This window comes from Myodes glareolus, chromosome 3 (genome assembly GCF_982192425.1).
Source record: "Myodes glareolus chromosome 3, mMyoGla1.1, whole genome shotgun sequence".
In the NCBI taxonomy this organism is placed as follows: Eukaryota; Metazoa; Chordata; class Mammalia; order Rodentia; family Cricetidae; genus Myodes; species Myodes glareolus.
Window position 1 is genome coordinate 69,633,966 of NC_142028.1, and position 22,936 is coordinate 69,656,901.

General features: G+C 53.8%; 1 protein-coding gene across 3 annotated transcripts; it reads right to left on the minus strand.

Annotated features, from left to right (window-relative positions):
* Nucleotides 1-787: 787 nt before the first annotated feature.
* Nucleotides 788-21,921, minus strand: Rspo1 (R-spondin 1). 3 transcript variants are annotated; one of them, XM_087904617.1, is made up of 6 exons: nucleotides 21,728-21,921; nucleotides 17,069-17,421; nucleotides 4,992-5,195; nucleotides 2,669-2,818; nucleotides 2,166-2,354; nucleotides 788-1,536 (listed from the first exon to the last, which is right to left on the minus strand). In XM_087904617.1, the coding sequence occupies exons 2-6, from the start codon at nucleotides 17,160-17,162 to the stop codon at nucleotides 1,370-1,372; spliced, it is 804 nt and encodes a 267-aa protein (XP_087760743.1). In that variant the 5' UTR covers nucleotides 17,163-17,421; nucleotides 21,728-21,921; the 3' UTR covers nucleotides 788-1,369. The 3 variants fall into 3 exon arrangements, with proteins under 3 accessions (XP_087760743.1, XP_087760745.1, XP_087760744.1); XM_087904619.1 differs by having other exon boundaries at nucleotides 5,004-5,195; nucleotides 21,728-21,912; XM_087904618.1 differs by lacking the exon at nucleotides 21,728-21,921 and adding an exon at nucleotides 21,215-21,320.
* Nucleotides 21,922-22,936: the final 1,015 nt, after the last annotated feature.

The following is a 22,936-nucleotide window of genomic DNA, read 5'->3' on the forward strand; positions in this document are numbered from 1 at the left end:
TTTGGTGAACATCTGTCTCTCCCATCATCCTCTGAGCTTTGTAAGAGAAAGCTGAGACTGGTCCTCTGAGGAAATCAACCACTCGGTCCAGAGCTGGTTTGCACTGCCGCCAGCAGATACCACAATGCCACCCGAACTCGTTCCACCCACCGTCGTACCTTTGACCACTACAGTCCCCAAACATGGTCAGAGAGCCTGCCCTCTCCCCATACTTAGGAGTATCCTTTGGTATACAGACCCTGACCTCCCAGGCCTCTACTTCTTACAGAGAAATCTCAGGAATGCTTCTTGATGAGGGTGTGTGTGCCGACCACCGGGAGCCCGGTTAACACACATGTGTGAGACACTAGGTCTGGAATGGCACCTGAGACTCATGCCCTATAAGCTGCTTGCCAACAAGGTCATAGCTGGCCCCCAGACCACATTCCGATTAACAAGAATACAGATGGGGCTGGAGAGATGGCTCAGTGATTAAGAACACTTGCTGCTTTTGCTGAGGACCCGGGTTCAGTTCCCAGCATCCACACCAGCAGGTCACAGCCGCCTGTAACCGGTTTCTGTACCTGCATGCATGCGATGCACAGAAACTCACACAGGCGCACACAGATTCAGATTAAATGTTTTAAAATCTTTAAAAAAAATGCAGAGAACCTGGTGACCATCCTCTAGGTATCCCTAAAGTTTGCCATTAGGCTATTAGGGGGCTTGTAAAATTGGGCCTTACCCTTCTTTGCTTCTATGCGTACCCACCAAACCCCAAACACTGAAGACGAATGGAGAACTTGTCTTGTTTGTTTTTTAATTTGAAATAAACTTTAAGCTGTCTCCAAGTCAGCTCAGCCCTGACATGGACCCCGGTTGTGTAATGACTCTCATCTCCAACAATCAAGTCACATAGCTGGGAGTTGCCACTTAGGCCAGGGGAAAGCACTCTCCCCTTGGCAGCTGCTCCAGCTTTGGCTCCAGTCTGCCATCCACCTGCCAGATGCTGTCCCAGCAATTCCTCCAGAAGGTTTCACTCCTTGAAGTTTAGGTTCAGATGCTGGGAAACGTTCTCTCAGACAAGTCTTCCGAGAGCATCATAAACTGAGTGTGTACAGCTGGGCCACAGGAGGGACGCATCCTCGATGACTTCAAATATCAAGAATGTGTGTGTGTGTGTTGATGTATTCTGATGTGGCCATATGTGCGCCTGGATATGCATGGATGGATGGATGGATGGATGGATGGATGGATGGATAGATGGGTGGGTGGGCGAGTGGAGTATGTGTGGACTTGCTGTCCCAGATGCTCCAGTTCTGGAAAGTTCCCATTATATGCAGTACAGCATAAGACTCTTCCACACAGATCTGGAGACTGGTCACCGGGCCTAGGTGGGCCCTACTGATGATGTAAGTGGCCCTGCTGTCCCTGGCTGTGGCTGCTGCCGCCCTTTGTGTCTCCGAGAGTTGGCGCCTGGCTCCTTGCTGTTCTTCCTAGCCGTATGCCTGTTGGCATTCTCCCTCCGGCCTTGGCCCCCCTTCCTCCTCTTCTGCCCTGCAACAATCAGATAGTGGATAAAAATCAATGAAGGATGCTCAGATACTCTGGGTGCCCAAGGGTCCTCAGGAGGTCATGGCAAGGAAGTTAGGTGGGAAGGCAAAAGGAGATGGCCTCAAAGCCTCCTCTGGCTATAGCCTCTTCAGGGGACCGTATAGCATGAGGACAGGGGGCTTGTCTCTGCCCCCACTCCCCAGTGCATATCAGACACCTTCCTTTGCCACAGCCCTTGGACCCCAAAGACCCTGTTCACTGAAGGTATCAGGACAAGTGGGACAGTCCCTACTTCCCACCACCCATCAGCTACCTCTGAGACCAGCCAGGATGGGTGGACAGCATCTACCTCATTGCTAACTTCAGGCTCTGTGGCCTTGTCTGAATGGGTCCAAGTCTCTGAGGCCTAGCCCATCCCAACCCGCTCTGTTCTTCTAGGAATCTTCTAAAACGAACACCCAGAAAAAATGGGACAGGGATCCTGGCTACAGAAGTTTCGTCTTTCTGCCACAAGAGCATCTCAGGGCACTGTCCTCAGCCAGGATATGTCCCAAGTTTGCACAGTTTGGGACGCCCGACGTGACGTAGATATAACTGATCGCCGGAGGCAGGAGGCAGAGGCTGCAGCTCACCCTCAGGACATGGTGTCTTGCGCACTGTACACTTCCGGGTCTCTTTGGTGTCAGTGCAGGTGGTGTGGTCCCCCGCAGGAGCATGGAGCACCCTGCGCGTCCGCTCTTCCGATCCCTTCCGGAAACCGCACAGCTTCCTCTTCTTGGAGCAGGGCCCCCACGAAGACCACTCACTCATTTCACATTGTGCTGACGGGAGGTGAGGTAGGAGGGAGGGAAGGAAGAGGTAAAGGGATCGCCCCCTCCGGCTGAGTGCCCCTGGAGAATTCTCGCCCACCCACCCACTTACTTCCCTACCTACCTACCCAATCAATCCCAGTCCAGACCTCGGGCCACAGAAAAAGAAGCCCCAAAAGGACTTAGCGGAAGGAGAGCTTTCTCTTGCCCCGCCCCTTCACCCTGTCTTGCCCCGCCTCCTCACCCTGTGCAATCAACCTCTATGACTTCCATTCAGCTCTCTGCTCTGGACCCTGGGCCCTCTGCCTCTGGCACCGGCTCCTTACCAGAACTGCTGCACTCCATGGTGCTGTTGGCTGCTGTGGAGCCCTCGGGACAGGCTGGATAGCAGCGGCCCTTGTGCAAGTACAGACCCTCCTGACACTTGGTGCAGAAGTTGTGGCTGAAGCAGGCCTCACAGTGCTCAATCTTGCATTCTGCAGACAGAAGCAGAATGGAGTTTGGCCCCAGTCAGGATGGGCAAGTTCTTTTATCCCCGGCCCCCCAAAGCCTGCTGCTCACATCTTAGAATTCCTACAGAGGAATCTTTCGAAAGGGAGGGGACAAAGAGAGGACACTGAAGTAGTCACTCCTGAGTACTGACTGTGATGCTTGCCAACAACGCTTAACCAGAACCCAAACAAAGTCTCAGATCCTAGAACCCAGGCTGAGGCCCAAGGGTTTCAGAGGGGGAGGGGTCTTCTGGGCTTCATGGAGACAGAGAAGACTGGTTCAGCATCCCATGCATCCCATAGACCCTCTAAAAAGAGTAAGGCTGACTGGGCGGTGGTGGCACATGCCTTTAATCCTAGTACTTGGGAGGCAGAGGCAGGTGGATCTCTGTGAGTTCAAAGCCAGCCTGGCATACAGAGCGAGTTCCAGGACAGGCTCCAAAGCTACAGTGAAACCCTGTCTCAAAAAACAAAAGGAAACTAAACCAAACAAGAGTAGGGCGGAACGGGAGAATGAACCCTCGGACAGCACCTGTGTGGCACCCCTTCTCACACCGCTGGGCACCCGCAGCATCCCAGCACTCGGTCTCCTCCTGCCCAGAGCAGAAGGAATCTGCTCAAAGGAGTGGGAGCAATCCCAGGGCAAATTCCTCTCCCTGTGCAAAACCATGTGCCAGGAACCCCTGGGTTGGACTCCTGGGTCCCTCCCTTCCTCCTCTTGCCAGCTCCCTCCTTTGCGGGAGGTGGGCAGAACAGGGCTTGACTGAGAACAGACAGGCCTTCCATCATCTCCCCCCACCCCCAGACTGGGAGGTATTGGCTTCCTCAAGGTACTGGCCCCTCCTAGTCTCTGGCACCTGAAGCAACAGCTGCCAGCCTACCAGACTCTGGCACATCCAGGAACCCCCTTTTCCTCAATGCCCTGAAGACCAAGAGGGCAGCTCCCAGAACCCACTTCATCTCACTGAGCTACTCACCCACCTTCTTCTGTACCTTTGTCCCGGTGACTTAATTTCAACTTTTCCTCCCTTCCTCCTGCTACCTCTTCCTAGTTCACCACCACCCCCACCCCCACCCGCTCCCACCATTTGCTTAGATTCCTGGGTTTGGTTGCCAGGACAGTAAGAGTCAAATAACAATAGTAGCTACCATTTATTGAGTGCCAGACACCAAGAGGCTTATAGGTGTGTCCCTCAACAACCTAAGGAGGAAAGACTAGCACCCCCAGTTTAAGGATGAACTGTCAGGGGGCTGAACTACTCCTAAGGTCATACAAAGAGCTAGTAGCCAAGCTGAGAGCAGAATTCAGAAGGCTGTGCTGGCACCAGGCATTTCCCCTCCATGCCTCTAAACTACAAGCTTTAAGAACCTCTGGCCCCTTCTATCCAGCCTCCCTCCAAAGGCTTTTGTGATCTGAGATCTGGAAATGAGCTCTACGGTTCAAGGCGCCGAAGGAAGGAGGAAACACTGGTATGGTTCACAGGTTCACTGGGGGGCCCCCAGAATGTCCCAGTTGTAATTACAGGAACGGGATGGAGATAGGGCAGCACGTGCCTTGTAACACATGGAACTGTGGCTGGGGTGAAAAAGCAGAGCCAGAAACCAGGGGGACTCGTGAAAGAGCAGACCGGCCAGACGGGTTCCCCGGAGCCAGTGTAGTGCCGACACAGGGTGACTAGCATCAGGCACGCGCACTAGACTGTAAGTCTTAGAAGCATCTTGGTGGCTGGGGTGCAGAGGGTTGGCTGGATGGTCAGGCTATGACAGCCTATGGAAACGGTGCAGGAGACAGGTGCTGGGAGTCTAGACAGGACAAGGGGAAGGAGGGAACAGTAGCTGGGCCGTGGTTAATGAGTGGGCTGGGCAGCGCAGTGAGGGACTAGCTTTGGGGTCTCCGGCCCAACAAGATGAATTAGGACAGTCAGAGTGACCTGTGGAAACAAAGGTAGGTGCAGCTATGGAGAGAGAAGGGTGGGGTGGCATTACTGGTTTCTACACAGTGGGATTATGGGTAGAGCCTCTAGGAGGATGTGTGCCTGTGTATCTGAAACAAAAGTGAGCCTTATCTTCTTTCTGTGTCCCCTCTGCACTCCTCATTGGCCATTACTAGCTAGTTCAAAGCATTGTCCTCCAGGGTCCAGGGCCTCTCCATCCCCACCCCCACACTCACTGATGCATTTGTTCATGTCGGGGTTTCGGGCATCAAAGTATCCAGGCGGGCAGGACGGCAGGCAGACGCCCACCTGGCGGATGTCGTTTCTCTCCAGCAGAATGAACAGCTTGGGCGAGCACTTGAGGCAGCCGTTGACTTCGGAACAGAGCTCACAGCCCTTGGCACAAGCTTGGCTCCCCTCAGCACTGACTGCAGGGTAAAGTAAGCATGAGAAGGTGGCTGTAGAGGAGCCCCCATATTTCTGGGCTCCCACAGAGATGGGAGGTGATCCTTTGGGGGCTTCGTTGCACAAAGGGGACGTGTATCTCGGGAGACAGGGCTGGGTGAACAGCTCTCAGCAAGACCAGAGCCCCTCAGTAGCGAGTGTTCATGCCTGGATCTGCACCCCTAACTTCTTACTGGCTCCAGCACATCCAAGTCTGGACGCTTGCTCTTTATCCCCAGATTTGAAACTCAACCTGTACCTTCCTGGAACCTTACCCTAACTCTCTCCAGGGAGGAAGCTTCAGCCTCAGGTACCCAAGGAAGCTTTTCCATTGCTGGTAAAGATTTAAGATCAAGAGGGATTCCTGGATTAAAAGTTACAAGGAGAAAGACGGAAAGATAACTAGAATGACCGACCTAGAATAATGGTCTCACCTTGAGAGACTTTGCTTCCTAGAAGGCATTTGACCAACTTTTTTTTTTTAAAAAAAAAAATGACGGAATCTCAGGTAGTCAGAAGATGACCTTGAACTTATGTCCTCCTGCCTTTACCTCCGGAATGCTGGAATCCCAAGTAGATGCCACCATACCTGGTTTTTGTGATATGGGGAACCAAACCTAGGGCCTTGAACATTTGAGATAAGCACTCCACAGAGCTAGAGCTAAATCCCCAACCCTAAGGTCTTTAAAAAATAGATTTATTTTAATTGTTCATGTATAACACACACACACACACACACACACACACGCACCATGTGCATGCCTAGTACCCTCAGAGGTCAGAGAAGGGCCTCAGATGACTGTGAGTCATCATATGGGTGCTGGGAACTGAACCCAGATATTCTGCAAGAGGAACAAGTGGTGCTCTTAATTGCTGAGCCATCTCCCCAGCCCCTGGGGACTTTTTTTGATCTTGATGACCAGAGAAGTGAGTTGCTACTGGTATCAAGGGAGTAAAGATCAAAGGAGCCCTTGATCGTTCTCAAATGTGTGGACCCGCCCTGGACAAAACGAATCATGTGGTCCAAAATGTCTGTGATGCTGACGCTGAGACATCCTGCCATGCTCTCCCTGAAGGCAGCGCGACCTTCCGTAGCAGCTCCGAGACTTAGGTTTCATCCTGTCCTTCACTAACTGTTCAGCTCACACTCACCCGTCACCTTCCCTGTGCCACATGTGGAGTGAGCTCAGGGGCCAAGAGTCACATGGTGCCTCTTTGCAGAGGGACTGGCCTTCAGCGGGGCAGACACACATCCATATGTGAGTGCCGGCGGCCCTAAGCCAGCAACAGTGGACTCAAGAGTTCGGGAAAGCCACCATGTATGGTGGCTCTTGCATGTAATCCCAGCATTCCAGGCAGAAGGTTATGAATTTGAGGCCAGGCTAGAGCAATATAGTAAGAGGCTGTTGAAGAAGGAGGAGGAGGAAGTAGAAGGAGGTGCCATGGGACCTCTTCTTGAGGGACCAGTAGAAAATTTGTCCCATAGAGCACAGAAATGAGGGTGCTGAAGGAACAGAACCAAAGAGGGCAAGGGAACACACAGATAATTTGGGGGAGGGAATGGTGGGAGGTAAGGTATCTTCTCTCTATATTGCACTAAGGCACTTCAGTCCTGTGGGCAGTGTTTCTCTTCAAGAGCCCTTTGCATAGGATTCTTCCAGATGTTAACAGGAGGATGTGGGGGAGAGCCCTGCTGCAGGTGAGCCCTGGAACCAGAACATGGAATGAGTCTCAACGGGACTGTCTGTCTGTCTGTCTATCTGGTTTTTTTTTAAATTTGTTTGTTTTTGTTTTTTGAGACAGGGTTTCTCTGTAGCTTTGGAGCCTGTCCTGGAACTAGCTCTTGTAGACCAGGCTGGCCTTGAACCCACCAAGATCCACCTGCCTCTGCCTCCCAAGAGCTGGGGTTAAAGGCGTGCGCCACCACCGCCTGGCTAGTCTATCTGTTTTATGTGTACTATGATGCATGTGTGTGAGTGTGCAAGCTTGTACCCCCACGCGCATGCGTATGGAGGCCAGAGAAAGACACTGAGCTTTTTCCTCCACCCCCTCTGCTCCACTGCCACGAGACAGGCTCTCTGCAGCTGGCTATTTTGGCTAGGCTCGCTGACCCGTGAGTGCTCATGATCTGCCTGTCTTCCACCCCACAAGGCTGGGGTTACGGGCGGGGACAGCCATGCCTGGTTTTTGTTTTTCTTTAATGGGGAGCTGCGGATGCAAACTCAGGTCCTCTTGCTTGCAGAGCAAGTGCTCCTACCCACTAAGCCATCTTCTCCATCCATCTGGATTTGGGGCTTTATTTCCTCTAGTAGTAGTAGTTGTTGGGGATGGGTGGGGCTAGGGCAGGGTCGGTGAGGAGGTAGGTGCGCCTGTGTGTGACTGCAGTCGTGTGGCGGTCAGACACAACCTTCCGCCTTTGAATGAGATCTAGGGACCAAGCTCCAGTCATCAGGCTCTCCAGCAAGTGTGTGTGTGTGTGTATGGGTGTGTGTGTGTGTGTGTGTGTGTGAGTGTGTGCATGTATGTGAGTATGTGCATGTGTGTGTGAGAGTGTGTGCATGTGCGTGTGAGAGTGTGCATGTAAGGAGGTCAGAAAACACCTTCTAGTTCTCTCCTTCTACCGTGTGGGTCCCAGGTCAGGCTTGGCAGTATCATCTTGCTAGCTCTGTTTTTAGATTTAAAATACTTTTTAAGTCTTTATTTTTTGGGAAAGAGTTGTTTTGTTTCTGTTTTTTGTTCGTTTGTTGTTTTTGAGACAGGGTTTCTCTGGGATTAACCTTCATCTTGCTTTTGTCTTTTCTTTTTTTTTTCAAGACAGGGTTTCTCTGTGGCTTTGGGGTCAGTGTCAGTCCTAGGACTAGCTCTTGTAGAGCAGACTGTCCTCAAACTCACAGAGATCCGCCTGCCTCTGCCTCCTGAGTGCTGGGATTAAAGGCATGCACCACCACCACCCAGCTTTGCTTTTGTCTTTTTGGGACAGGGTCTATACTATGAAACCTGACTGTCCTGGGATTTACTCTACAGAACAGGCTGGCCTTGAACTCATAGAGATCTGTCTACCTCTGCTTCCCAAGTGCTGGAATTAAGAGTGTGTATCACCATGCCCAGCAATTTGTTTGTATTTTGAGTAAAGGTCCTCTATGCAGCCCAGGCTGCCCTCAAACTCCCTGTGTAGCCAAGGCTAGCCTTGGGCTCCACCTCCTCCTTCTTCTACTTCCTGAGTGCTGGGATGCTGGATTTGTGCCACCACATCCAGCTTTATGATGCTCTAGGGATTAAACACAGTGCTTTGTGCACGCCAGGCAAGACCTCTACCAATCATGCTACTTCCTCAGCTTCGTTCTTTGGCTCTCAAGACAGAGTCTCACAGTGTAGCCCAAGCTATCCTGGAACAGCTACGTAGCCCAGGCTTCCTTGAACATGAAACAATTGTCCCACCTCTGCCTCCCAAGGGCTGGGAGGACAGGTGTGAGCCACCACACCCATCCCACTATTATGATCAAGCCTCCTTTCTTGCAGATGAGGAGATGAAAAGGTTAAATTACTGAGCCACGATGCATCAGCCAGTATGTGTGCCAGGCACTGAGAACACAGCATACGAAAGGCAGATGGAGGCTGTTGGCGAGAGCGCGGAAAGCAAGAGCGTCTAGCTGGATGAGTTCCTTCAGGTGAAACTTGTTTACATGGAGTCAGAGCTACTGAGCTGGTGAACACTGAGCACCGCTTTCGTTTTGTCTGGTGTGCTCACTGCAGGGGCAGATGTGCAAATACGCTGCAACTCTGCAGAGTCTTTCAGTCTTTGTTCAGCCATGCACCAAGGGTATGGGTCACTGTGGCGTTTAGAGACTGCTTCCATGCCATGCAAGGTCCTTTGAGTCACTGTCCTGTTTGTTGCGGAAAAGAACGCTCACTCTGGCTGTTTGCCTTTGCGTGGGTGGTTGAGATGACCCAGGGTCCCTCAGTCTTTACAGGGGGATTTTATGGCTTTGATTTTGTTTTCAGCAGTGGGAGATGATGGAAAGCCACCCAGTGCTAGGAAACAGTTTACCACCGAGCCACATCCCTGGCCCTCTTTTTACTTTGAGATAGGGGTTCACTAAGTTGCCCAGGTTAGCCTTGAACTTGCTTTATAGATCCAGGCTGGCCTTGAACTTTTCAAGCCTCCTGCCTAAACCTCCAAGTGGGACTCTGGGCCTGCACAATGAGACTTGGCTCTTGATAGCAAGATTTCAATATTCATTCTCTCTTCTTAGTCTCTCTGTTAAGAACAGATTTGCACCTGGCGGTGGTGGCGCACGCCTCTAATCCCAGCACTCGGGAGGCAGAAGCAGGCAGATCGAGTTCAAGAACAGCCTGGTCTACAGAGCAGGCCTTCTAGGCCAGCCAAGGCTACAGAGAAAAACCCTGTCTAGAAAAGCAAACAAACAAAAGAATACATTTGCATAGGCCTCCTCAGTACCCCACTGTCCACTCAACCAATCACACTGCATTTTTCTCAGTTGACGCTGGTATTGGCTAAGAAAGTGTGCTACACCCAGGGGTAGCATAGGAGGAGCATGGCGAGAACAGGAACATGGGAAGCTGAAAGAGAAGCAAGGCCGAGCCAGGAAGAACCTCACACCAATAAAAGAAATAAAGACACTACCCAAAGGCAGCAAGGGAGGCTGACAGGAGCCACGGTCAGGATTTCACTTTAGAAGGCTCCCTCAGTACGGTGGACAGTGGGCTAAAGAGGTGGCAAAGGAGGAAGCAGGAAGATCCCCGGGTTAAAACTCTCAAAATGGGAAGGCGAGCAGTATCACTCACCTGTGGTCCTCTATGGAAGCCCAGGCAGGAGGATTTCCACTCTGAGGCTGGCCTACGATACATAGTGAGAACCAGCTTCTAATAGCGGTGAGCTGGGGCAGGACCAAGAGCAGGGAAAGGGGCAAACAGACCTGGGATCTGAAAGTGGTGATCCCATGAGACCAGGTGCTGGGTGGCATGTGGTAGGAGGGACAACACAAGTTAAGGGGACTTCGAGATGCTGAACTTGTGTATCCGGGTAACCATTGGCCCTCCACTGGGTCAGAAATCCCAGAAGAGGCTTGGGTGGAAAGATGAGCAGGGCCCTAGGTATGCTGAATGACCAGTTCACGTGGGACACTCAGGAAAGGCGGCTACTAAGCAGTGGGGCTCAAGAGATAAAGTTAGTCAGTAGATGAACAGTAGAAACAGCCATCCAAGGCAAGGGGCACCAGGCATGCTGTTACAGGACTATAATTTCAACATTTGGGAAGTAGAAGCAGGAAGATCTGGAGTTCAAGGCCTATGTTGGCTACACAGCAAGTTCTAAGCTAGCCTCAGCTAGGCTACGTGACACTCTGCCTTAAAACACAAACAAACAAACCAAACAAAACCAGCAGCTCCCACACACATACAAAAGGACAAGTGAGATGGCAAATGGGTCTAGAGAGTGGGATGCAAAGCGTGGCAGGGTAGGGTGAGGTTAGCCTTGATGAACCCAACAAGAGCCTGGCTTAAGGATCCTGAGAAACATCCTGAGTCACGGGAGCCACAGGAGGAGGGTGCTCATCAAAGAGGGAGGCACCAATAGGCCGAATGCCCCAGTCCCATAAGGAATCACAGCAGATATAGTTACCACACTGGGTGTCAATACAGGAGGCGCAGAGGGCAGGAGCGAGGCATAAAAGGGACAGAGGAACCTAAAGATTAAGCAGTGCTATTGCTTTTGGGAAGAGTGCTGGCGGTTGTAGCAGCAAGGTAGGGTCAGTGCTGGCAGAATTCTCGAGAGTGTAAGGGTAGAGGGGCGAAGCTCTCAGGCTGGGGGCTCACACGGGGAATCTGATCTTGAATGGAGAACCCAAGGAAGATGACGTGTGTCTGGGGGATGCACAGAGAACACAAAAGGGGAGGGTTGGGGCTGGAGCTGGTGGGTAGAGTGTTTGCTTGCCTAGCGGGCATGAAGCCTGGGCCTGAACCCCAGCATTACATCAGTCAGGTATGGTAGTGTAAGTCTGCAACCCCAACACTCAGGAGGTGGAGGCAGGAGGATCAGAAGCTGAAGATCTTTCTCAGTAGCCTGGGCTATTTGAGACAAAGTCTCAAGCTAAAAAAAATATGCAAAGGGGAAACGGAGGCTCTGTCATTCCCCAGCATTCATTGCATAATGAACAGGATCCTGGGACTGCTGGGAGCTGAATGCTAGGGTATGGTGACAAGGGTCTAGCCAACACCAGGGATACAGGATTGGCACTGTGACAGATAGTTGCAGAGGAGTGGGCACTCACTCTCTGAGCCAGCTGGCTAGGGGACTGCCACACGTCTCCCAGGAGCAATAGCCAGTGCAAGGGTCCTAAGGTGCTGAGTGTCCCGGAGCATCCCTAGAAGGAAGGCAAGGCTTGGTCCCACTGGCCAGGAAAGGGGCCAGACAGAACTCGCTCCTGCTACTTTCTGCGATGACTGGGCCCTGCCAGCCTAGCTGAGGAGACTGCTCAGGCTCAGGGAGGGGAAGGCGCTTGGATAGGACGCCAGCCTTTCCCACTTGCCCCTCTACTGCCTCTGCTCTGGAACCCTTGGCTTCCAGTCCTATCTGAAAACATATTCAAAACAAAATTATGAGCATGGATGTTTTGCCTGCATGTATGTCTGTGTGCCACATGCGTGCCTGGTGCTGGAAGCCAGAAGAGGGTGTTGGGTCTCCTGGAACTTGAATTATAGAAGGTTGTGAACTGAATATGGGTGCTGGGAAACCAATATGTCCTCTGCAAGGCCAGCCAGTGCTCTCAACCACTAAGCCATCTCTCCAGGTCCTCAAACCCCCTTTTCTAGTCAGACAGGCAAGGCTGTGCCGCCATGGTGCCGCTCTTGCCTCCGGCCTCTGTCAATCCCGTGTAAAACCCATTCAAGCTTCAGTTGCAGGCTGGGGATGCGGCTCAGTGGTAGAGGTTCACCTCGCACGTATGATACCCTAGGTTCAAGACAGAGGTGAGGGGGGCTGCTGTTGCCTGGCCTGGTAGTTCAACCAGCCCCTCTGTGAAACACAGCTTCCTGTTCATGGTCCCTCCTCCCCAGCTCACTTCCTTCAACTCCCAACAGCCTCCTCCCCGGGCATCCCTCTACAACCAAACACATGGTGACCTCCACCTCTACCTGAAACACTGTATCACTTCTAAAAGTAAAACCTACTTTCCAGGGGGCCAAAAGGTTTCCCCGCAGAAATCGCACCCACTTCCTTCCTCAACCCAACCCCAAACAATAACCATTTCCCCAAGCATACCACCCGTTCCATCTTCTGTGTCACACTCCGCAGCCTTCAGGGCCTCAGAAGTACTTTTCTCCTCCGGGAAGCCCTCCCTGATCACCTCCCTGCAAGTCTGGATGGAGTTTTTTTCCCATGGTCTCCTTTCCCCACCATTTGAATCCATCGTGGTAGGTCTAACCTCTTGTTCTTTATGCTGAGATGTCGCCTCCTGTCACTAGAAAGGACTCCGGAGGACAGAATCTGTCTTGTTTCTGAATGGGAGCCTAGGGAAGGATGGAGACTAGTGAGGGCTGGAGCTATCCAGAGTTGGGCCAAGGGTAGCGTGTGGTGGAGGGTCTCAAGGAGGGTGTGGTGTGGGCATAGACGGTGGTGCTTGGCACATGTGGGGACTCAGGTGGGCTAGGTCAACGAGGGAGTCTGTGGGAATGGTGAGCTCCTGCTTTGGAACAGCTGGATTCAGTGAGAGAGGCCTGAGACGCGTTGGTGAATAGAGGATGAGGAATTAGGCCTGGGGAAGGCGAGCAGGAAAGGCAACGTGGGGCCTTCTTGGGAGTGGGTCTAATTCTGGATTCCCTGGACCAGAGGCTATTGTGGCACATTCACTGAACCCACGGGGGTTGGGAGTTTAAGTCAAAGGGAGCATGGTTGTAGACCTACACAGGCGCCAGCTCCCTCTCTGTCTTCTCTCTGAGGCTGGCCCAGATCTGCACTGGAAGCCTCTTGGTGGCCTCTCCCCAGCTGCAGCTCAAGAGAGGGCAAGTCCAGACTCCTTATGGCAGGGAGAAAGAGCATCGCCAGCTGGCCTCTGCTCCTCCCTGCAACAGTGACTGCAGCCTGGGTATAGCTCTAGGCAATGGGGTGCAGGGACTCCATTCCAACAGTGGGGGGCTTCATCTCAACCAGTGGGAGTTCCATTCTGATGGGTGCTGCCTTCCTATGGGACAGAGCCCACCGTGGAGGTCCTGGGGGAGGTAAATGCCCTGCATTCCCTGAAGTTCGTGGTTAACCAGCTCTCAGCTCCTTCGGGCTGCATCCACTTCCTGAGCAGACTCTGAAGTCCTCCCCAGCTCCCAGGACTCTCTCAGCTGCCGTGCTCCCTAGTTTCACAACACTGCCTAACTGGTGTGTTCCCCAACCCAGGCCCTTTTCAGGCTCCATCTGCCATAGGTGGGGAGCTCTCTTTTCCTCCTTTCTTTTTAGACAGGGTTTTGCCATGTAGTCCAGGTTAGGCTCACTATATAGCCCAGGCTAGCCTTTAACTCATAACAATCAACAATCATTACTCCTGCCTCAACCCTCCCAAGAGCTAGGATTACAGGTTTTCACCATCATGGCTGTATCCACTGGCTTCCAGTGTAGTTTCCAAGGAGGGAGACGAGGGGGGCAGGACTGGAGCATGGGCAGTGGGGGATGTAAGCACCCGAGTGGGAGCAGGCAGTGGGAAGATACAGGGAGGACTCAGGGCAGGACTGAGTAGAGGGTCCTGGAATCAGATAGGAAAGGAGCTAAGGGAAGGTGTGCTGGGGTGGAAGAGGGCCTAGTGAGATTTAGGGACCCTAGAGCAGGTAAGAGAGAGGGAAGGAGAGGGTCCTCAGTGGGAGGGGGCTTCCCTGGGCTTCATGACCCAGGTCAATGGGATATCCTTTCTTGACTCTTTCCCACTCCATACAGGGAGATCGCCTCTCAGACCTCAAAATCACACGTTTCCAGGTTCAAACCACCAGAGGACCAATCAGATCTCACCAGTGGCTGCTGGTGACGGACTGACACACCCAAGAGAGGTGGCAGGCAGGCAAAAGCCTGAGGGCTCTTCTGCACGGCAAGCCATCTCCTCAGCTGGCTGTTGTCCAGTGCCCTCCCCCACACACCCTAGCCTTCCTTCTTCCTCCCCCGATGCCCAGAAACCATAGCACAAAATGGTCCCGGTGAACTGAAGTCTGAGTGGGACTTTACGGTGTACAAAATTGCTTTAAAAATTAAAAAAAAGAAAAGAAAAGAAACAGAAAGAAAGAAAATAGGCTGAGGAGATGGCGCATCAGATAAAAGTACTCATCACACAGTCTGATGACCTGATTCCGGATTCCCCGGGAGCCATGTAAAAGCGCGACCCCGTATCAAAAGCATCTATAGTCCCAGCACCACTGTGTAGACAGGCCAGCTAGTCTGACTCAGAGCAGTGAAGAGATCCCGTCTCAGGCAAGGACTGAAGGCTACCCTCTGACTGCCACACTCCAAGCTGTGCCGTAAGAACCATCCCCCATGAACACACGCACGCGTACACACACACACACACACACACTATTTCTAAATACATATAAGATTTACATATCTATCTAAGCTTAGGGTATGCGTGCCTGAGGCTGGGGCCCTACCGCCATCGTCACAAACAAGCCAGCAGCATACTCATGTCCCTATCTGTCCTCCCCAGATGTCTGGCTGTGCTCCTGAGCAGCGGCATCGCAGCCTCACAGGGAGTGTTTCAGAATCACCAAGCAACAAGTACCTGCGGACAGCACCTGCCCTCACACCCGCTGACCCTCACAGCGCTGGAGTGCTCCCTTCCCTGCCCTCTGCCCTAACATGCACAGCAATCCAAGCTGATGCACATGCAGTCCAGGCACCGAATGTGGCTGGGTCAAAATCAAGCCTACGGAAATGGCTACATTTGCCAGCCACAGCGGGAAGCCTGTCCTACTGAATCCCACCTCTGAGCTTGTGCCAGTGCCGCTGCCTTGATCCTGGGTTTGATGGTCACCTGTGTCAGTGGGCATGTGGCCCCCACTGGTGAACAGGAGAGCTGTGCCTGTTATGCAAGTGACATTTTCTCCACATCTCTCTCTCTCTCCCTGCCCCCCCCATTTCGGAAACAAAGGAGAACTGATTATAAACTACTAAACCACATCTGACCCGTGGAGTCCAAAACACAGGCCACAACAGAACCGTGGGGAGGAGTGTGAAAGGCCTCTCCGTGGCCGCTGGAACCTCACTGTCCCTAATTGTTTGCTAAGCTGGCGGTGGCTTCACCAATTCCCTGAGCCTCCCTCCCCGGGCTGTGGAGAGCCTTGGCCCTCAGTCTTCTCTGGCTCGCAGGCATCAATCCCATGAGGAAAGTGAGGCAAGGGGAATTGGGGGAGCCTTCAAAAAGACTTCCTGCCTGCGTGACACGACCCACAGTCCTTGATGGGGGATGTCGAAAGAGGGACAAGGCCTTGGGAGCAAGAGGCCCCCACCCAGCTCTCTGGCAGGGTCACGAGCATACACTGGCCACTCCCAGTACACGATGCACACACACACACACACACACACACACACACACCCGCAGCTATTGAGCAGAGGATTAGGGATGTCTAGGTCAGGCAAGCAGTTCAAGTTAACACTGAACTTTAGGAAACTGTTTTAAAAGGCACTGGGCTCACTGAGCTCCATGATGAATAACTGCAAACCAAGCATTAAGGAAACTGAGGCAGGAGGATGAATGCAAGTGAGAGGCCGACATAGAGAGTTCTGGGCCAACCAGGGCTACATAGCAAGAGGGAGAAGGAAAGAAAAAAAAAACTGGACTTGCCATTCTTTCCTTTCTTTTATTATATATATATGAATATATATGTATATATATACATATATATACATATATATTTGGGTCGGGCGGTGGTGGTGCCCATCTTTAATCCCAGCAGGCGGATCTCTGTGAGTTTGAGGCCAGCCTGGTCTCCAGAGTGAGTTCCAGGACAGGCTCCAAAGCTACACAGAGAAACCCTATCTCAAAAATACCCCCCAAAATTATTTTTAATTAAGCATATGCGTGGGGGGGGTATGTGCACACCACACAAGTGCAGGTGCCCAGAGAACTCAGAGGTGTCGTACCCCTGGACTTACAGGTTGTTAACTGCCCATCATGAGCACTGGGAACTGAACCTGGGTCCTCTGCAAGAGCAGTCACTACTTTTAACCACTGAGCCATCTCTCCACCCTGCTTTCTGTCCTAGTTTTGATTTTTAAAGCAGGGGTCTCTCTCGCTGTATTTCATCAACTCTGGCATAGGAGTCATGGCCATCCTGTCCCAGCCTCCCCAGAGCCGGGGTTATGGGCTTTTCTTACGCTCAGAATTCTTGCAGGGCACCTTACACAGCAAGGTCATTGCCACTATAAACTACCTTCTCTGAAGGGCCTGCTGGCTTCGGTTCTGGTGATCCCCCAGGTTTAAGTGGCTGGAGAAACTCACCTACACTTCTCTGTCATCTAGCAAGGGAAGCTGAGTGCCTGCTGCCCAGATGTGCAGCGCCCCTGTCCAAAGGATTGCTGTTCAGAGAGGTACCCTGAACGCCTGAGCATGGATGGGGGAAACGGGAAGCATCTCAGGCCGGGACTCGCATCACCATGGATACCCCACAAAACTGGTGTTGGGTCAAAGGGCCTCCTGGAGAGGCGTTGAGCCAGAAAGTAGAGTCTCAAAGAGGAAGGAAGAGGTCAACAGTGAGGGGTTTACAGGCCAGTACATCTCCACAAATGAAACCACCCACCGGATAATCCACGGTCCTCACAAGTCCCGCCCACAACCGAGGCCCTCGGTGGCTCAGCCCAGCAGGTACTCACTCCGCCTCTGCCTCTTGCCCTTGATCCCGCGGCTGCCCACAGCGAGGTGCGTCCAGCTCAGAACCAGGGCCACCACACACAGCCCAAGCCGCATAGTCGTCACTGGCCAGCCCCGGGCCCCCGGCGGGAGGGGTGGTCTCTTGCTAAAGGATCTGAGGCTGGTTCTGTGGCAGGAGGCCCAGGCCTAGGCTGCAGCCCAGACCCTCCATAATCTTGGCCGTGAACTGAGCGGTTATGGAACAGCGTTCTCCATCGGGCGAGCGAAAGGGAGGTACTGTCCTGTTTGAAAGTCACCTCAGGGGGTCACATGGGAAGCCTTGTCACTTCAGCAGAGCGTTACCCCCAAGATAGACCTGTGGGTAAGGAGAGAGAAGGGTTAGGTCCATGGGAACCCCTGATTTACACCTCTTCCCTTCCTTTGGGTTTTCTTGCCCTGGACTTTGTAGAACTCAGGAGGTCTGGGCACTGCACACTCCATACCAGGCATCCCTGAAGAAGGAATCTCATTTTCCTATTTCAAGCATCCTGTATCCCACTCCATACCAGGCATCCCTGAAGAAGGAATCTCATTTTCCTATTTCAAGCATCCTGTATCCCAACACTGGGGCTAGCTACCTGAGTTACTGGAACACAATGATAGCCACATTAAACCAGATGGCCTCTGCTCTGACTAATATTGGCTAGTTCTATGTGGAAGTCCTTCTTTCAGTCTACCCTACAGACTGCATGCTGCAAGAATATCCTGACATTTGAAAAGGAGCCCTCTTTGTCCTAAGAGTGACTCCTCAGCTTTCTCTTCCTGGTGCTGAGTCACTCATGCGCCTTTCACCTGTCCCAGTGCAGAAGTTAGAGTAGTGGCCTCAGGCAAGCAGGCAGACTCTGCATGGCCCTCTGGGGTTGGAGGGAGAAAAGGAAGTGAGGGTTCCCCCCTCAGTACCCCCCCCCCCAAGCCACAGAAACTCTGACACAGCAGGCCTGGCGGGCCTGGCTTTTGTGAGGGGATAAAAACAGAAGCAATGCCCGCCCTGGCCAGAAACACAGAGAATGACGATAATCCCCCAGCGCAGAGAGAGCCAGGGCTCTGGACCCAGTGGCCAGGGTGATGGGGGCAGGGGCACCCGTCCCTGCCTGACGCATCTGAGCTTCAGGGTTAATGAAGGAGCAGCGGTGAGAGTTCCATTCCCCCTCACAATAGAGGCTTGTCTACACGCTGCCTAGAAAGTGCAAGAGCACACCCACTTAGGTTCACCGGGTGAGCATTTGACCAGTTCCCCCAGGAGGCTCTGCCCAGGGGCTAGTTGTCTTTGGACCAGTCATTTTGTCTCCTTGAGCCTCAGGCTCTTCAGCTCTGAAATGGGGATCGGCTCAGCACTAGCTCTAAGTTGTTTTGACTTACTAATGAGAAATCTGAGATACTAGCATAGGGCCTCCAGCCCTCTCTCCTCTCCCCTCCAGCTCCTCCGTGCCCAGTCTACCCCTGGCCTCCCAGAGAGGCCCCAGCAGAGCCCACCTGCACTGGAGATAAATCATTACCCCCTGAGGGAGTTCGGTACCTCCCTCCTCCCTCCTCCCTCGGAGCCTCTCTCGCTGGCTTTGAAGGCCAGACACACTCAAGTGGTTAAGCTGCCCGTGAGAAGTGTTTACATGATCCTGATGGATCCCACCTGGTGCTGGTGCTGGAGCCAGCAGAGATGCCCCCCACCACCCCTGGTGCCCCGTGGGCTGCCACTGCCTATACCCATCCCCTTCCCCTGCCAAGTACCCGGTGCCAAAACTTCCCAGCCTGTACGTCACACTCCAGCCCCCACAGCCACGGATATCCAGCCAAGGGGCTGGATGTGGACCCTAAAGGTTCTGCATACAGACTTCAGAGTCCTGCTGCCTGGCTTGCAAGGTCAAGCCTGCTGGTGTATTAGCTGTGTTACTCTGAGTTAACAAAGTAACACAGCTTTACTTTGAGCCTAGAAGCCCTGAGTCTACTTTCTAATCTGCAAGAGTCTGCTTTAGGAATAGCTTAGGCGAGCTCATCCATAACTTGCTCAGAACAGGGTGAGCAATAGTGGGGTCCCGGTTAATGTAGTAATATATATATTTGCAAATGAGGTTTCATTGTGTGCCAATGTTCCTATGACCCTGGATAAAGGAATTTAACATCTTCTGAATCATCTGGGTACCAGGTTAAATGCAGAGCCCTGGCATGAAACTGCCACCTTTGCATGTCTCTCTGGTCCTGGTTCTGAAGCTGTCACCTCTCAGGAAAGCCTGTGTCAGACAGTGTGTTAGTACTGGGCAGCTCTGACCTGCCAGTCCTTCAGCCTGCAGACACTGCCTCAAATAAGTCTAGGGTCAAGCCTGAGTCTGACTTTGGTGTCATTGTGTGGGGTCCATCAGTCAGGAAAGATCGCCTGGATGTCACAGTACCCTTGTCCACAGAATGACGCCTGGTACTTCAAAGGCAAGGGCTGAGCAGCGCAGGCAATGACAACTCCTTTTTGGCCCTCCTTACTCTCCACTCCAACCTCCCAGCTTCCCCTCTGGCCTGCCATACTCACCAGATCCCTGGAATCCCTGCCACTGAGAACCCCCTGCGATGTCCTGGAAACCTGTCTTTGCTTGGGTTTGGTGGGGGGGAGGGCAGGTGTGAATTTCATTGGCATAGGTAGGGGGCACCGGCTTCCCCCTGGGGTGGAAAGAATTTTAAATACTTTCGGGCACTGTGTATCTTTATCTCCGACCAGGCAAATGAGCTAATAGTTCACCCGCACCAGGGAGTATAAGCAACAGACAGGAGCAAAGCAGTGTGGGTAAAGAGCAGAGCAGTACTCCCTATGAAGGTGTAGCTACAGCCATAGCTGATCTCAGGCAGGAATATCGCCAGGCTATCTGATATTGTGCGGGAGTGAATTAGGTCAGAGAGACCTTGCGGTACCAAGTTCCCTAGGACCACAGATTCCCCGCCTCTGAGGCCCCCTTTCCCTCCAGCTCCTCTGGGTCCTACCTGTGTACTCAAGGGGACACCAACACTGTGGAGGAGGGAAAGGAGGGGAGCTAGGAGCAGAGGACCGACTTTTAAATATTCCTTCTTGTTTCTAATAGTGTCTGATTGACTTTGGGTGTTGAATCGTTCCTTAAACCCTGTTAAAAGCCGTGGACAGCGGTCAAGGCATTGGTGGGAGCTAGAACAGCTTTGCTGGCGGGGGCAGAATTCCACTTAAGGGGCGTCTCCTCCCACCTGGCAGGGGCTAGACCTTCATCTGCTCCATCACAAATGAAGGGGCAAGGTTGGGTTACAGGGGATCATGGTCCTATGGAGTTAAGGAAGAAGATTTTAAATCTACTTCGCTACTGGGGAGAGTATCTCAAGGCTGGCCTTTACGGAGAGCTGAGGCTTGTGGGCCACTACGGCTCGGGGGTGGGGGTGGGGAGTGGACCAGGGCAGGTGAAGCGTCTGGGGGCCAGAAGCTGAGCTAGCCAGAGATCACAAACTGAGGTCACATGGGTCAGGGAGGGGAGGATCTACAGGGAGGACTCACGCTGGGGAAAGGGGACTCAGCTGCGGGTGGAGCTGAGGGCGGGAACTCAGTCTGAGTAGGGGGCTGGGGTAGCTTTCACCTCCTTGCCTGCAGCAACATTGTTTGGATAAATTGGTATTCCGTCAGATGTCGGATGCAGACTCAAAAATGTAAACCATGTCGATGCCTTCTCATTAGCCCAACACTCCCATCCCTAACATCGGCCAGCGGCCGAGGAACAACCGGCTGCCAGGAAGAAGCCGAAGTATTTCGGGGCGGGGGCTGAACCGAGTGCGTGCCAATGGGACCCGCGGGTATCGCAGAGGAACATCAGGCGCGCGGCGCGGGGACTGTTACCACCCCGTCGCCCCCAAACCCTGAACGCGCAGAGAGGCTCCACTCCCTGCGAGCGCCTGAAGCGCTTACGTCCATTCATCCTCCCTTCTCCTTCTCTCTCTCTCTCTCTCTCTCTCTCTCTCTCTCTCTCTCTCTCTCTCTCTCTCTTTCCCAGAGAGGCCTTGACAGGTGCCCAGGGAACGGACCCGCTGCCCCCACCCACATGTTCCTAGCATCTGTTTGATCTCCCCGCGGGTACTGCAAATGCGCAGGATTGGGTCTCCAGAGCCGGGCTCACCCTGAGGTCCCTGAGTGGCCGCAGCACACCTTTCTCAGTCAGGCCACCGCACAGCTCATGGGCCTTTTACCACTTCGGGCTTGGAGGAGGGACCCGGTCGACGCGAACCGGGCTGGGTCGCGTGGGTAGGGGCTAGGTTGCAGCTGCGTCGCCACTAGGGTGGTGCGTGGGTCGTGTGGGTTGGGGCTAGGGACTCCGGGTGGGTATGGGTCGCAGCTGGGTTGCAGCTGGGGTCCGTGGGGCTCGGCTGGAATGGGTGGGTAGGGACTGGGGACTCGAGGCGGGGCTGGGTCGCGTGGGTCGAGGCTGGGTCACAGCTGGGTTGCAGCTGGGGTGCGTGGGGGCACGGCTGGAGCGGGAGGGTCGCGGCTGGGGAATCCGGGCGGGGTGCCCCCAGCTGATGTGTGGCGGGACGACAGGATGGGGTAGGGATCTGCGCTGCCTCCCGGGCTCCGGCTGCGCCCCGACGGGGACCCAGGACCCGGAGCGGACGACGCGGGCCGCGGGACTCACCTGGCGCAGTGGCCGCGGCGGGGCAGCCCGAAGGGGCGAGGGCGCGGCCACTGGGTCCCGCGCTGCCGTCGGCCCCGCGCTCCGCCCGCCGCCCAGTTGCTCAATGCCCTCTCGGTCGCCAGCGCCCCGCCCGGCGCATTGGTGCTGGGGCGGCCCGCGCGGGCCCCGCAGTCCGCCGCCCGGGCTCTGCGCCCCGCGCCCGGAGAGGGGCCGGTCCCCGGCTCGCACGAGGGAGGGAATCCCCCGGCGCCACCCCCGGCCGGCCCCCCTGCCCGATCCGTAAGAAAAAACGGACTGGAGCGCCGGGCCCGGGACTCCGTAGCCCCCTCCCGCACACCCGGACTAGGGACACGCCGTCTGCACGGTGTCGAACGCTGCAGCTCACGTTGCCTCTCCCCGCCCCGCGCCAGCTCTTCTTGGGTCAGAGGCAGGGTCCCAGGACGCTTGCCAAGGCCCGTGCCCTCCATCAGAATCTTGGAAAGGGGGCAGGTACAAAATGAGCAGGGCTTAGTGGTCTGGCCAAACCCTCCTTCTCTTCAGGGTCAGACCTTCAGTGCATTTGACCAATTGAGACTGGGGTGAGGAAAGTTTCCTACTGGAATCTGTGTGGGCCATCCCACAATAGAGTCTCCAGTTCCATCCCTGCTCCCTCATTCATCGGCTGTGTGACCAGGACTAAGTTACTTAACTTCTCCGAGCCTCCCGGTTTTCATTTGCTTATAGGGTTCCGTGGAAATGAAGGATGCCAATGCCCAGTTCCGGGCAGGAACTCGAAAAATGTTTGTCAGATGAGAAAACGAGCAAGAAAGAGTTACAGACACCTGCAATGACCTAGAGGAAGGTTGGAGTCAAACCTAGAGAAAGATGGAGGGAGCCACACGCTTGAGGGTGGCAAACAGCTGTCTCCCACCCTCACTTCAGACTGGATGGAGAGAAGCTCAAACTTCATTTGCAGTGTGTTCAGTTTCAGCAGAGAATGGGCTGACAGGGGTGGAGGGGGGGGCGGGGTGAGTAATGAAGACAGGCTGTGGGATCTCCTTAGAGGAGGAGGGAGTCCTGACTGTTGAGCCAAGGGCACAGGGTCGCTGGTAGTGATGGGAGGTGGTGGTGGTAGTGGCAAGGGTAGAAAGGCCCCTGGGGTGTTCTGATGGCCAGGGAGCAGCAGAGTGGCTAGCCAGAGGAAGTGAAGCTGCTGGCTCTCCAGTGCCC